Genomic DNA, 16,197 nt, shown 5'->3' with positions numbered 1-16,197 from the left:
TTCCCCGGCAATGTACTTCTATAGCTATCTAAGCCCTGCAATTCACTGATGAGACATTGTAAATATGAGTGAAAATTGGAGAGTCTCCATTTCCTTCACGCCTGAAAATAAGTCTTGTCAACAGCGAATGGATCATACCAGAGCATGGAATTTTACAAGTTCAGGTGTAAAAAATGGCAGATAGCGACAACTGAATACTTACATCCATTTGAATGTAATCACACAGAGCGGTGACAGGAAGTTTTGTCTTCAAGTACTGTCTTCTCTGCTTCAAAGGTACAACTAGTTTGCTCCTGCATACAATATCACCGACAACGTCTTTGTACTCATTTAGTTTCTCCTTCAATTCCTGAAGAGAAAAGAGAAATAGTTAGATTTTTTTCAGTAAAACTCTTGATATGGACTGCACATGGCCATCAACTGTAGAGTTACCGTCCTGGGAATATCCATGAATCAGTATATATTGCTTATTATCAACAACATTGAGTGCAATGTTGTGATTTATTGACTTTGTGTGGTATGATTTAACGAAAAGATATATTCACTCCAAGTTTAGAGCCAACTGATGCTATATTTTTCTCCCAATTAAAAATTTCAAGTAACGTATACTCAGTGGAGGGTGAGTGACCATATCTAAATCACTCCTTCATTCATTTTTTCTATAAAATTGTCTTTTGGGGCACCAGTATTGCTTGTTAGGTCCAGGACAATACCGTTCACAAATAAAATGGTCAAAAATACTTCACAAGCAATGGTTACTTACGAAGAGTTCCTGAAGGAGATCTGTACTTTCTTCCAGGGAGATATCGGTTCTGTCGTATTTTCTATTCAGGATTTCTGCCTGATCATTCAACCACTGCTCACAGTCACGGGCGTTTCCGTAGAACTGTGTCGACAGAAATGATTGGTGGTTAGAATTGGAAAAAAAATCAAAATAAGACCCAGAGTGAGAGAAAACTGGATGACTCCTCACACATGCAATATTGGATAATTATACAAAAGAGCGGCATTCCTTCAAGAACTCAAAATAGCTTCGCACAGCTGGGTCAACAAGAACTACAACCTCATATGATTACTTTCATCAATAAATTTTTTGTGTACAGTGTTTGAATTTAAAATGCAAAGACCTTCCTATGAAAACAATAATTGATATACATACAGAATTAATCAGTCATATACGTTGCATATAGTGAAACATAGTTAATGTGGAGCAGTTGATTTAATGAATGAGACAACGCTTTTTTTCTGCCATTCCGCCCATCAAACATAAACTACTGATCGATATATAACTGTTAAATTTAAAAATATTCCTTTGAACTTTTCACAAAGATTACAGGAACCAATCGTCGCGTCAGTGGAAGAAGGTCGTAACTGACATTTTTGAGCAAAATCACTTTTTATCAGATTACGATTTCTTGTTATCTAATACATCTGCTGAGTGTCGATTTTAGTAAACTTTCTCACGGAAAGGTGAAAAAAAGAGATTTTTTAGTTTTGATCGCATCTGCATCTCGGTTTGGCAGTAAGGTCGTAACTGCTGCAATAAGGTCGTATCTGCAGTCAACGCTCGTGCAGAAAGGTCGTAAGTGTCAGATACGACCTTTTGGGGACGTGCTGTGACGGATGCCAGAACAAAGGCAATAACGTTGTAACTGCAGTGGACGGATGATTATTTGCGAAACACAAAGGTATTTTAGATGGTATTTGAATAAAATGCAAAAATTATGTTACTAATATGTACGGGCCCTTCACAAATACAGTAGGAGACACGCACAGAATGATTGGTATTGCGATAGGTATCAAAACAGGCTGGTCGTAAAGTGTTTACCACATTGTTGTAAAACGGTGAGTGTCATTGTGGGTATACATTAGCCTCTCTGTTGCGCTGTGTATTTAAGCAATGCCGTAAAACGGTATGATGCGCCCATAATTCCAACACGTATCCTACGTACGTCGGAAGCAGAGAACTGCATCTTTTAAGTCTTGTGTTTTCTCCTACGGCCGCACTCGTACTCGTCTGTATTCAAATGAATGTCAAATAAAACTGCTAACATGTGAAGGCGATATAGGCGAGAGAACAAAGTGTACGAGAAACAAACTACACGATCATTCAGATGATGTGCGTGCGTCGAACTTGACTGAAGTAAAGGGCACTTCGCCTCTATGATGACGATGAGTGATAGCTTTGCGAAGTCAATGGAAGTTGTATTACGTTGTAAATCCCAAGTGAGGCTGCCAAAGGAACATTGCGTTGCATCAAAAGTTATTATTGAATAGGGTTGTAAACCGGAATCAATATAGTTGTGATTGTGCAGGACGGGGCGCTCCTGTTACGTTGTTTGTAACCGGGCTACATTTAGACAACTTCATTCAAATTTCAATCAGATCGGCCGTCCGCCAAACTGCCTACAGTCATTGCAGGTACCGAATCAATAGCCTAAAAACATTTCAAATTTCAGATTATGTTGCCACATTAAACTTTTCTGCAATGGTATGTTCCACTACGTTATGTCACATCGCTTGGTGAACCATGAGGTAGGAATATTCATTTTCTTTGGACTGTGAACTTGGAAAGGAAAGGACAAAGGATACAATGAACAGTAACATGTGATTTAAAGTATCCTAGAAGCCTTGCTAGTTTGAGTGGTATGGCTACCATTAGTACTCAGGTGTAAAAAATATATCCTCTTTGATTCTAGTTTACTAACACCAGAGATAATGTGACCTTGTTTGACATTATGACATTACGTTAAACCCACGTAGATGCAACATTTGATGGATTATTCACTACCTTTGTTTTTTTTTTACTCATGTTCTACTTCCAAAAGTATGGTGAAATTCTCAGTATTTAGCATGTCAATATAACCATGTGCAGTACTGTAGGTGATTTTATTGTTGACATGTGAATTTTAGTTCGGACAGAATCCAGTTGTTAGAAGTTACAGCTACTGTTGCTTTAAAGGCAGGTGCTGGATGATGCCGATTAACTTCGTAGCGATTCATAATGGCGCTTGAGTAGAAACTGAGAACAGGGAAGCCGACTGCTCCGCTAAAATCTACTAAAAAAAGTATTAAACTAATTTTAATGACACACAACAACAAATCTAGTTCTATAAACACCCACACCATACAGCAAGACATAAAATAGTACAAAAGCTCTGGAGATAATGAAAATTTTAGAGGAAATCAGCTTCAGAAAACAAGAGAACAGACCTGAAAAACTGTTGTTATATGATTCAAACATAGCCGTTACATGGCATGCCCATTCAAAATCACTCCCAATAAACATCTGTGCAAACACAAATTTAATCTTCACACCCGTATGTCCCGGCGCCGGCCTTTATTAAGTTTCGTGCAATTTATACCCAAACATATGCATGTGTTTGTCTTCAGAGCTAGATTATAAAAATAACGCGTTTTAAACCTCAAGGGTATACAGTTACAAGCAACCACTAGATTAAGATGACAGGCTCTGCAGCTGTACACAGGCAGCTAGCTACTGTTCAAGTGGAGATCCCATGTAAAAGCGAAACAGCTGCGTTTGAAGATACTTAAGCAAGAAATAACTTTTACTCGATTGAGAATCGTTGTCATATGATTGATCATCATATAGCAGAACGTGACAAAGAGAACATAGAACCACAGTGGATAGAGGGACTGTGATAAAACAATATGATTGAGTATAGTTTCGGAAGTGACGATGATGATATACCACTGAGTGTTATTCAGTCAAAGTTAAGTCCAGATAAACATAACTTGCACAGTGAGTCTTGTACTGATGTTGATATAGCTGTCAATAATCGTGAGGAAGATAGTGGTGTTGGTGGTCATGGTAGTGTTGGTGGTGATGATAATGAGGTTGATAATGAAAATGATGATATTCCTTTAAGATTTCTGCGTTTACATAAAAAGTTGGTCAAAATTCAAAACAGCAGTTTTTAAAAAAAACAACAGCAATGCATTATTGCCAAAGTATTTGAACATTTTACCATGACTTAACATCTACTGCCAAAGTTGATTTTTTTAAACAATGAATTTACAGCTATTTTTTTAATTACAAGGGATTGTTGCAATGAATTGTTGTATGAATTTTTACGAGTTTACTACTGTAAGTTGGCCAATGAATTTTTCAACACCTCAGTGTTTTTTCAATACCTCAGTGTTGTTGATGTTGGATTTAATGAAGCTGTTGAATTTAAAAATTCTGCGTTTATATACATATTGGACAAAATGATGTTACAATGTAAACTCAAAACAGAATTTAAAAAATAACTTAACAATACATTATTGCCAAAGTGTTTTAACATTTTACAATGATTTTACAACTATTTTTTATTACAAGGGATTATTGCAATGAATGGGCTATATGAATTTTTACAATGAATTACTACTGCAGGTTGGCAAAAGAATTCTTCCAACACCTCAGTGAATGCACTTTTTTCAATGAAATATTTCAGTGAATTTATTGCTTTATTTTCAATGAATTGTTACGTTAATTAAATTATGAATACATTCAATGGTCATTCCCATAATTAATCCTTTCAGGGCTGACAATTTCTAGATTGATAATATTTGGCTGTGATATGAGGCAAGCATACAATAACTTCAATATTACATGAAGGTTAATCTCTATGTCAGACTATAAGTTTACTGCATTATAGGTTTAGACACAAACAAAAATATCCCCTGGCTGAAATTTCTGCAAACCTCTGGCATTGTCTTGGTATCCTGGCTTGGCCACCTCTGCCTGTTACAGACATTTAAGTTAATTTCAAAACTTTCAGTCAGGGTCAAAAGCAGAAACAGACTCCATTTTTCTGTTGGTGCCAATTCATGTTGATGGACAAGCCTTTCACTCATTCAGTCTGTTGTACAATGGATGCTCCGTAGAAGAAAGTCTCACACTGGGATTAAACTGTAATGCAAAGTTGAATTCTTTGCCTGACCTTCTTAAAGTGTAGATAAAATTATCTTACTGTAGTTTGAGCAAGTCAATGAAATTTAGGCCTGAAAGGATTAATTAATATAATATCTGGCTATTACTTTTTGAGGGATTTTTTGCAGGAATGCTACTTATGTTGACTTTAAACAACCAAAGACATTGTGCATCAATAAATGAATTACAGTTAAGGAAAAAATGTGAAGTAATAGTTTAGTGCATGACACAGTTGCATACACTAAGACTGTAAGACTGTGAAGAGTGGCTGTAACTTGAACCTCTGTTTTCAGCAAAGTTGTTCTGTATCAGACTCACATTGGTTTAATATGCCTTCTATTAAGTTGACATGTCTCGATTTCCAACTTGTGCTTTATAGGTGAGTGTGTGAGAACTTTCCAAGTTCTCTATGAAGTTTTCTTTCAGAGAATTAACATGTTAATTTAGAAAGCTTAGTTCAGAACATCAAAACATGTTTTTGAAAAAAAAATGAAAACAGTTTTCTGTGACTGACAAAAATGAAAAACCTGCAAAACATTAACCGAATGTACTATTCATGTGAGATCCAAACAAACCAAAAAACCAAACAAACAAAACTATTATCACAATCAGATAACACTTGTGTTAATTTCTCACTCCATGAACTATACTTAAACAAAACAGGAGTATATTTTATCATTAAAATGACACTGGACATATTTGTGGCCATTTATTCAGTAATTGGTAAATAAGTTAAACTCTTCAAAGCTTGATGGTTGCAGTGTGGCGTGTGTTCAATCGTTTATCGACATTTTGATAATTTCCTGTCAGTTTCTACTCCCAAGCCAGCGCATTGGATTTTTTTTAGCACATTGTGCTGGCCGACGTTGAGGGCGCTAGATAAAACAGCCCGGGTACCATGCAAGATATGAAATAAAACGAGGAGTAATTGAGGAAATTAATAAGGTTTGGGGAAGACTCTTCATTATTCTGAGTGATTATAACGATATGGAAGCCAGGGTTAGCAAATATATCCTCAAATTCTATTCCTAAAGGTTTGTGGCGTGTGGGTTCCTCTGATCCTAAGGGCGTATACTAAGGAAGTCTGTAAAACTGAAAACAATGCTTCTCCGCTCGGGATCCAACCATTTTTCATCTTTGACATCCATTCATGTAAATCGCACTACCCGTTATCAATGTAAACTACACTAGTGACTTCAAAGTTATGTGATACTAGGTAAGAAGCGGCAGTTACGACCTTTTGACACTGAAAACATACCATGAGTTTTCCATGCAATAAGGTCGTATCTGCCACTTACGATCTTTTTGATCTTCGTTTGGTCCACTTCCGGGGTCGTATCTACATTTTTCGCCGAAAAATATTTATTGAAAAGGCTTCCGAACCAAGAACTAATGAGTCGAGTCTAAAAATTATTTTGTCGAGAACCGCTGACTTTAAAATTTCGATATATTTATATTTTTGCTGAAAATCAGTTTTATGCCTCTCCTGTAAAATTTGGTGAAACGCAGTTACGACCTTCTCCACTGACGCGACGCAATGTTGGTGTGCACTTTGAGTAGACCTGAAAATTACCAAAACATTTTCAAAGACTTGTCTAGATACAGTGAGAGATTTTTCTGAGGACCGTCATCCATGATGACTTTGTCTTGTTGTCTGTTGCCATGGAGCTTACCTGATGATATGTGGCGGCATACTTGAGATGCTGTTCAAGACAGATGGTCAGCTGTATGAGCCAGGCCCACTGTGACTGCATGGCCTGGAGATATGCCTGAAAACATAATTAACAGGAAAGACTCGTTAGTCTTACATACGTTCCAAATTTAACATGTGGTTAGTTTTTTCTGGCAGACTTGCATCATATCACTGGCAATGGTGAAACCAAGTGGACACAGATGGCACTTCCAATTAATCACTAGTAGACTAGGGAGTCATTATAGTTAGGGTTAGGGAGTACATATCTTGATGCCCAAGGAAACTGCAGTTTTTGTTCATATCTGCAGGTTTGCGTCCACTGATCTGCCCTTGTGTAATTTAATAATTGCTTTTTTGATAGAAAGTCTATGTGTGTATGTATGTGTGTGTGTGCCTGTATGCCAGAGAATGCCTCTACAAATGAGGTGAAGTGTGAGAATGTGTATTTCAAGCTTGTTTGTTGAGTTGTTGTTTCTTACCTCAACTATCTTAGCCGATGGATGGGACTCCATCATGAGTTGTTGTCCTCTGCTGAGTACTGCATTGAATTGTGGTTCTCTTGCCTGCAGCTCACTCAACAAACTCTGCAACAGATAGCCATAACAAAGGGTTGATGAAACTGGCCCCTCAACTTTCATATCTACCCCCTGCATAATATTTACAATGGATTGATCCTTCATCTCGATGAAAAGGTCAATCCATCTGAAGGGGTGAAGTGGGGAGCAGGGTTACAACAACAAGATCTTTAATTTCTAAAATGTTATTTTGACACTTTCACTAACACATTGGTAAACAATAATTATTTACCATACATCAGGGTTGGGTGACTTTTAACTATGCTGGGTTTCAGTTCGAGCAAGTACATTAATATTGACAATTTACATCACAGATCTGAACAGGAAGTTAGACGTGTACAAGCCATGCATTGATGTATGTACCTCGATATTCATGACATGCTGTTCGTGCATAAGAGGAGCTAACAACTGGCTATTTTACAAGTTTCAAGATGCACACTGTACACCTTTGCATGTAAGTTGAATGTTGCTGTGGACAGTGCAGCGGATGAATCACATCACAGGAAGGTTTTGTCAAACCGTTTAATAGCATATGTGAATAATTTCTGAGATGAATTTCAATACATTCTGTTCAAAGTGAACACTTTACAACCATAAATTGAAGAGCCTTTATAAATTTGGAACTTTCAGAAATCTTATGGAAATTGACAAATCTTGTAATCTTGAACTGAACAATTTTGCAAAGGAAACTTGACATCTTAAAAAAAATGTTTATTACTGCAAAACTTTTCAACTAGAACATCACACACTGTGACAGTATTCCTTCATTTTATAACACTGATATTGAACTTAATGTATGAACAAAGTGACTGAATTGTAAAGTAGCCAGCTATGATAGTTAAGTGCCAGTATGCAGCGTCATTCAGAGTACCGTATGTCATAACAAACCTTCTGCATGGGACGACTACTGTTTGGGTATCTAGGCTGAAGATGATTCCGAAAAATTGGAGAAGCAGAAAGGAAGAGATAGAACACCAGACAATAAAGTTTATCAAGTTGGAGGAAAAAAATGAGAATTTATTGAACAGTACTGATACAGTGTATGAAGAGGTTGAAACCTGAAGCTGTGGAAAGACTTAGAATCAATGCCATGGTAAAGAAGTTCAGCAAGATAAAGTTCCACTGCAAATGTAAGCCATCTTATCAATTATCTTGATATTGACAAACAAAGTGGACACTAATAAACTCAGGTATTATCTACAATTCTTTCATTTCAAGTGAACAACTGGTATAACAGTACGTACAGTGCAAATTTAGATACTGTGTTTTGTTTATGATGAATATGTAAAGACTGTTGAAAGAAACCAGATGTGTGAAAAGAACTTGAATGTGTGCTGTTACAATGCTCAGAAAGATTGAGGTCGTTTTCTCTTCTTATGGAAGAACAAAGTTGACGTTTTAGAAAAATAATCAAAGCCTAGAAACGACATGTCTCATAAACCCTCTGAAAATATGAAACATTGATCAGGTATTTGTTGAGGGCTAAGGTTTTACCAAATCTACCACAAGAGGGCAGTATACTAACAGCTGCCCCTTCTCACCTGATAGTGGGCTTCAAGTTCGGGGATGTGTAGGTTTTTGGCACTCCAATCTCTTGATATTTCGTGTTCTTCTTTTTCATTCAGCCACATCAATTCTGTCGTTGATGCTTGCATGAACTCCAATAGCACCTCAAGATCTCTGTATCTTTTAGCAGATGAATCCTACAAGATGTAAACGTGCAACGATGAATTCAATTTTCACCATTTTCAAATTATCAAAACAAATCTGTCATAACTGACATTTTGCTTAACTTTGCTTGTAGCAAACTGAAAAGAAGTACATAATCACTTCGCCAAAAATGTATGACATATATCTATACTTCTTATGTCTTGGGTACAAAAAGATACAAAAGGCTAAGCCTGGACCAAGGCGGAACATACCACCTGATAGATGACTTTGAGCTGAGGAAATGCACGGTTGCATAAATTACAGTCACTGGGGTCAAATGAGGTCACTGACCCATGGGCCAAGTACTTACCAGTAATGATGCATAAGTCTGCTCCAATCTTGTCAGATGTTGGGAGTACAGGGTAAACTGCTCTCCAGCTAGATTGCTCTGTAAAATCGAAAAGAAAACATTTTGTATTTATAATTTTTACAAATATCTCCATAAAAGTACATGCCACTGAAAACAAATGCGAATCCTGAGTGAGCATGTGTATGTAATAGTTGGTGGTGGCATTGGTGAGGTTTTCCTACAAGAGTCATCTGATAGCTCTCCTGTGCAATGAATCTTTGAAGAGGACACTGTGAGACAGATTTTTTTGTTTTCAACCAAAGCATATAGTGAATAGTAATTTCACTGGTAAACACTCATACAATTGGATTACAACGGCGTTTTCATATATCAGAATACCATAAAGATTTTATTGGCCTGTAACATTTACAAAATTTGACAATGAACTATTGTTATCCCTTGCAAGTTCCTTTTCCTGGTTGTAAACTCATCTAGCTCCAATTTTTAGTTAGTAAGCACAGAACAATTTTCCCCTTCACTCATCCACCTTTTCACAACATCTCTCTCTTTCATACCCACCTTCGCAGCACGGCATCTGTCGATGTTAATCTTAAATTCTGTGATGGAGTGATGTTCATCTCCATGTTGTCTCAGATATGTCTGGACACTTGGCAGATCATTGCCATAGTCCAGGGAGTCTATGGCAGCCTATAGAAATACAACACAGACACAATACTCACGAAAATGTAAAAGCCTAAAAATTTCACTCCTTGACAAATTACATGATGAGCCTTTTACACTGTTTTGTTACATTTCCAGTGAAATCGAAACATTCTTTTCCTTTTACATTGCGTAATACTGACAAATCCTGTGGTCTGAAGTCCAGGCATCAATAATCTAAAAGTCAGGGCTGTGGATACAACTGAACTTATATGATAGGATGTTTATGCAGGATAAGTAGAAGTAGATCGTAGGAATGCTTGACTTATATTACTACTGGTATGAGAACAGCTTATCTCTGCTATCAGTAATTTGCTAGGTCTGTTGATACAAATGGTCATGGAAAATGATATTGTAGAAGGGATGTATGTGTATGATGAGATTGGGACTTAAGGAATCTCATCAAGATACATATAAGCAATATCAATATCATTCAACAAGATCATACAGTGTAATTTCTGTTCTGATAAACTAACTTACACAAGATGTTTGTAAATTAGGGGAAAAAAATACCTGCTTATTTTGTATCCAGATAAGACACTCTTGAATGAATTTGAAGATTTCGTTGGTTTCCACGACTTGGAACTCGGTTCTGGTTTCGTATCTGCGGGTCAAGGTCTCCTCGGGCAGGACGACCTTGGAGGCGATGTTACTCTGGAGTCGGTTGCGTAACGCCAGCCACTTCTCATGCAAACTAAGAACTCTGTAAAACAATAAACAGACCAAAAAAGGATGTGAAAAATAAGGTTTTAAAAAAATGACCATACAGAGTAGCAGGTGAAGATCTTGTTGTTGTGCATAACAATTTGAAGAGGTGCAAATTACAGTTCTTCACATTACAGAACTTTCCTTTGTCTTATCTTTCTGTATCCTGACTTGAACTTCAGGTGAGAATTGTCCTGTGACTGTGTTGACCTATTCAGCCCTTCGTTTAATTTAGGATTCAGCGGGATAGACAATTTGTTGTTTTTCTTGTCGAACACTGATCGGACAGAACTCTGATTCTCAACACTTAACTAAACCTTGAAGGTATCACTTCACCTTTCCTCCTAACCTCCAAAGGCTAAACAGACGAAATTGTAATTTTTTGTATCATACAGTAGTTATCAATTTCCTTGCTTTACCTTCTGTAAATTTGATCAGCTTGATAATAGTTGCCGTCTTTCAAGACTTGCGTGTCGTTGAACATTTCACGGATTCCAGTCTCGCACATCTGAAAGAGACCAAGCGTGAGTTATCACAATCAGCTGACTTGAGGTTTGAGACTTATGATCAAGAGTTTGACGATCTCATCGGACTTAAAAATTATCAAACCTTCGGGATCTATTCCATCTCCTCTCTCTCTCTGAGGGTATGGCAAGGCTCAAACACACAATTGTGGTGATGACAAGTTTCCACCTTGTATTGATGCCAAACTGAACCAGATCCAAACATGGCCAGTGGGCGAGCAGACATTGAACTTGACATTGTTAAATACACTTGTGCAAGAGCATCTCAACATAATTTTCATGCAGGAACCCAGTAATTAAGCTTAGAACAATTTAAAGACATTACAATGTTAACATAATCTGTCAATGAATTATGGACTATACACTGAAATGCATGAAATGGAATGGACATGTTCCATATACACATTTGGACACAGTGTTCCAAATTGTTTTGTGAATATATAACTCTTTAGTAAACAAAATCATGAACGTAACTGTTAGTATTTGCACACACATGTTACTTTGATGTCAAGAAAAATTACCTTGAGCCCAGCATCAATTTGATCTACTCGTTTCTTCGCACTGATTGGGTCAATTTTGTCAATGCGGGGCTCGTCCGCTTCGATTCTTCTCTCAAGGCCTTCCAGAGTATCGCCATTGTTACGGATTTGTCGGTGTACTTTCTCTGCAAGCAGGTATAGTCTTTCGAGCCTGATGGTGCAAATTTGAAGAAAATCATTTCATGATAATTTGTCCAAATTCTGCTGCATTAAGATATGACAGCTGTTGAGCCTAAAGGGAGACACTCGTATTGCTTGACATAGATCTCTGAGTGTATCTATTTAATTCACGCTTTGCAAACCTTTTATTTCTGAGGAATTTTACCATTTGAATTTTATAAATTGGTTGAGATCATTCCCTTCCTGTTTTAATCTCATCAGGAAAATACCTCTATAAGTACCCCATTTATCATTTTGAGTCACATCTATAATCAGGGATCAGCAGGGTTCAGAATAATTTCCATTTTGACTACGCAGACAAGGGCATCCAATGAAGCCCTGTGTTGAACTGTACCTCAAAGGTTAACAAAGCGAATGCTATTTGAATTTCAATATAGTAGCAAAGGTTTTGGTAATCAGTTTATCTGATACAAATTTTTCATCTGCTCACTTTCAAGATTGTTTCTCTTTAATTTTTAAAAGAAAATATCAAGAGAATACAAGCGAAGTACGACAACATGACTGATATTTTCAATTCTGAGAAATGGACTCCATACAAGAAGTCTCCCAGCAAGGGATGACAACTTGCGTGAAAAAATCTCTGAGGAGTACACCAATGCTCTCCTACCTGGCAATTTCTGAACGCAGTACTTTATCTCTATCTTGCTGTGACAGCATGAGGCGATCCCATGCTCTGTCTATGTCCTGTATGTGCAAACCTTGCGGTGCGTTGAACTGTCCTGTGGGTGCAAACAATTTCTGCAAGAGGAGAAAAAATTCTCAAAATGAATTTTTTTTTCATTGATACAGTACTCTTGCAACAAAACCATACATCTCCTTCCTTGTAATTTTATCATTTCATAGCACAGTTAAGTGATATATATAATTTGTTGATTCATGAAGATTTGTATCACAGACTGCTTTTGGTATCATCATTTTTCAGTTTTTTACAGACAACTATGAAAATACCTCACCGTCAACTGTTTTAGACTCGAATCTACAAAGAATTTTCAGTCACCTTCAAAATATTCATTATAATAATTATTGAATGTACCATGAAAATAGGCTAAACATACCTCTAGGTCTCTAAACAAATTTGCAAGCTTGTGTTTGTCTGAGATTTTGGGAGGCACTGTTTCAAGTCTGTAAGTGTTGAACTGTTGGAGGAGGACCCGTAGGTCTTGCAGGTTGTTGGGGAAATTTCTATCTTCCATTGAAGCGGTGGATTGTGTGATCCACTGCATCAGTCGCTGGGCTGCATCTTGATACTCCTCCCATCGTAGAGCTCGCTCCTGATCATTTTTTTGAAAGATGGGGGAAAATCTTGATTACTTTCAAATTGTGATGTAAAATCTAGGCATTATATTGGGTTACTTGCCAAGTTATCATTACGTCAAAGGAAGACATTATTTCTTCATATGATTACATGCCTGTGTCAGCATTCAAAATGGCAAGTCAGAGATAACAGAGATATTCTAGCCTTAGAAATGTGAGTACAAGATGAATACTGCAGGGCTATTTATAAATATATATGTAACAAATTCAGGTTTAAATATTGTCCCTCCCTCCCCTCCTTCCCCCCCCCCCTCTCTCTCTCTCTCTCTCTTTGTGCCAACTTACATTATCTGCTAATGAGTCTTGTATTGTGGGAACTTCTGGGAAGACATCGTAAAGTGAGGAGACATAGGTAATGATAGACTTCTCATCGGGATTAGGTGTGTCAACATCTACAAGGATAGGACAAAAGTTTGATGTTTAGCAAACAATGATGAATGAATTGGAGTTCAAAATTACACAGAAGTTATATTTGTTTTTATGGTCCAAATACAAATGATAGGAAAAAGCCTTAGATCACATGAAAACATTTAACACAAGTACAGTTGAATATTGTTGACTCTCAGGAAGATAGGTTACCCTCTTAACCCTTTGAGTGCTGTAACTTTTTCCACCAAAATTTTAATGCTACATATAACCAATTTTTGTGAATTTTTCCAAAATTGTTTTAATAATTTTGGACCAAATGGACATTAAATTTCATTGGCTACAGTGTTTTATCAAAATTTTGGCAAAAATCTTAAAAAATTTACATAGGTATATTTTATAAAGGCAACAAAAATTGTCTTTGGTACTCAAAGGGTTAAGCAGCCTAAAACATATCTTGCTGATAACTTGATGCCAGCTCCTGTCCCATGGCTGAACATGTTTGAAATCAAAGTATTTGTATGCTGGCTTTCTTATCAATGAAAACTCTTAATGAGAAGAAATATTCACAGTCAAAGAAAATTTCATCATAAAAGAAGTAAGCAAATGTTTGTTGATATAGTTACTAAATCAAGATGGCTGCACAATTCCGATCGTGCAAATGGTGTCTCTATGTACGTACCTTCAGGATCAAGCAGTTTTGTAACTCCAAACTGTTCCTCTGCGATATCGAAGGCATTTCCCAAATTTGCTCTTGGGTTATCTCTACTCAGTGATTTAAAATCTATCAAGTCAGGCCTGTTGAAAAATAAGAACAGATACATGCAAAAAAATGCTTTAAATTACTCTTTGATTTTTGAAGTACGATTTTTTGCTTTCGGTGAGTAAAATCCAGAAGTCAAGACTATCCCTGCTCATCTTTATTGACAAAATATTCATAAGTGTGTGCATTTTAAATTGTTTTACATATTCTAAATAAAGATACTTCTGTTACATACCAATATATTTCAATATCTACAACTCAAGATAAAGATTCTTCTCAAAGTATTTAGATTTTTTTTCAAAAAATAATTTTCTTACTATAATGTCAAATATGACTTAAAAAGAAATAGAACTACAATTGCTTACCTATTTCTATGAATAATTGCATTGAATGCTAAACCGTCACTCCAACTACTACTGAAATCCTTAATATTTACACCAGGGTAGCCGTCGGTCGTTCTACGACTCCATAGTAACAGAGCTTCCTTCACGCTCCTGTCGCTCGGCTGACCAGTCACTATGATATCTGATATCTGCAAATACAATTTTGAATAAAAAAAAGTTGTCAGAGAAATGATTTAGAAGTCTTCCGCATGCCTCGATGCATGTACTTTGATCTGATGTTTTCATTGGTATGTTCAATGGCATTTGGCTGTTTTTAACAGAAAGTGAGAAAGCTATAATCTTTGAAATTTCATGTGTTAAACCTTTGCCCACAGTGGCATTGAGTACGTGGATTTATATATGTCTGCTTGTACATATAAATTTGGTACAGCGTAACACATACGTCATTTATTGCAGCCGGCTGACCTACAGACAGACAGTGTCTGTTTTCCATCTCTGTTTCAACCTTTGGTGGCAACTTTTGAGATTTTTATGCTTTTCATTAACCTATACACATATTTTCAATTTGCTGTTCCTGTACGTAACATGTAGGAGTTACAGAGGTTGGAAATCTCTCACAAGAAAGATGTCAATGTCTTGGATTCCTTGCGTGTTTTAATCACTTGTAATGTCTTTTCACGTTTTGAGAAATCCTTACCACGACCTATCCATCAATGTACAAACGGACAAGCGACCTCTCACATATGGCCAGTGTTTCACTAAACAATACGATGTTTATTTTTAGCACTTTCAAATTTGTCCAACGCCATATGGACATTCAGTATAAAATAAACAAAGCACAAAGTGAAGTGTACAGATTTCTTTATTATTTACGACTGCAAAACTCCAAAGAAATCTCTCACAGCATTTTAATCGAATGCAAATATTATGCCCGAATAAATGTAACTGCATGTGTAGAATGCAATTTTCACAAGTTCCTACACTCTAGACAAAATTTTCCTAGCCAGCTGGCTTACAATACTGAGACAGCTACATGTAGCAACTGTGACATGCTTGATGATATATATCATTTTATCCACTGAAGACAAATATGTTAACTTGACACTTGGTCATGTCTCCTTCACACATGACTTCTTTAACATGTATCAAGTATGTAGTATTGCATCTGATGTATGAAATATTGCACACTAGGTACAGATGTACATCACTGAGATAACTTCAATGTCCATGACTGGCATTCCTGTCTATGTTGTGATGCTGGTATTCAACCACACTAGAATTTCTTTACTCGACTAAACAGCCCTATATCAGATTTTGCTGAGTACAGTTTTGTAGAATGAATACGATAGACATGTCTGTATGAAAGAAACCAAGCTGATACCCATGACACAGATACAAACACAACATTCAGAATGATGCAGGGTACTTCTACTGTTCATCACTTTATATGTAATCACTCAAATTGCGAGAAAACTTTGATTTGATTTCCACTACAGCATTCTCAACAAGGTTTTGTGACAATTTGATATTAAGGACATT

General features: G+C 36.6%; 1 protein-coding gene across 1 annotated transcript in view; it reads right to left on the bottom strand.

The window, feature by feature from the left end:
• LOC139132730 (plectin-like) overlaps positions 1–16,197 on the bottom strand; it is a 134,077-nt gene that overhangs the window by 41,366 nt on the left and 76,514 nt on the right. Inside the window, 16 exon segments of the mRNA XM_070698997.1 lie at positions 203–349; positions 764–886; positions 6,610–6,705; positions 7,109–7,213; positions 8,093–8,128; positions 8,746–8,907; positions 9,225–9,302; positions 9,783–9,911; positions 10,437–10,626; positions 11,048–11,136; positions 11,674–11,842; positions 12,479–12,609; positions 12,927–13,142; positions 13,471–13,577; positions 14,234–14,349; positions 14,680–14,846. Of these exon segments, the coding sequence (XP_070555098.1) occupies positions 203–349; positions 764–886; positions 6,610–6,705; positions 7,109–7,213; positions 8,093–8,128; positions 8,746–8,907; positions 9,225–9,302; positions 9,783–9,911; positions 10,437–10,626; positions 11,048–11,136; positions 11,674–11,842; positions 12,479–12,609; positions 12,927–13,142; positions 13,471–13,577; positions 14,234–14,349; positions 14,680–14,846 (2,061 nt within the window).

Source organism: Ptychodera flava, chromosome 5, assembly GCF_041260155.1.
Source record: "Ptychodera flava strain L36383 chromosome 5, AS_Pfla_20210202, whole genome shotgun sequence".
NCBI lineage: Eukaryota > Metazoa > Hemichordata > Enteropneusta > Ptychoderidae > Ptychodera > Ptychodera flava.
The sequence above is the reverse complement of the archived record's forward strand: the minus strand, read 5'-3'. Positions and strand labels throughout refer to the sequence as shown.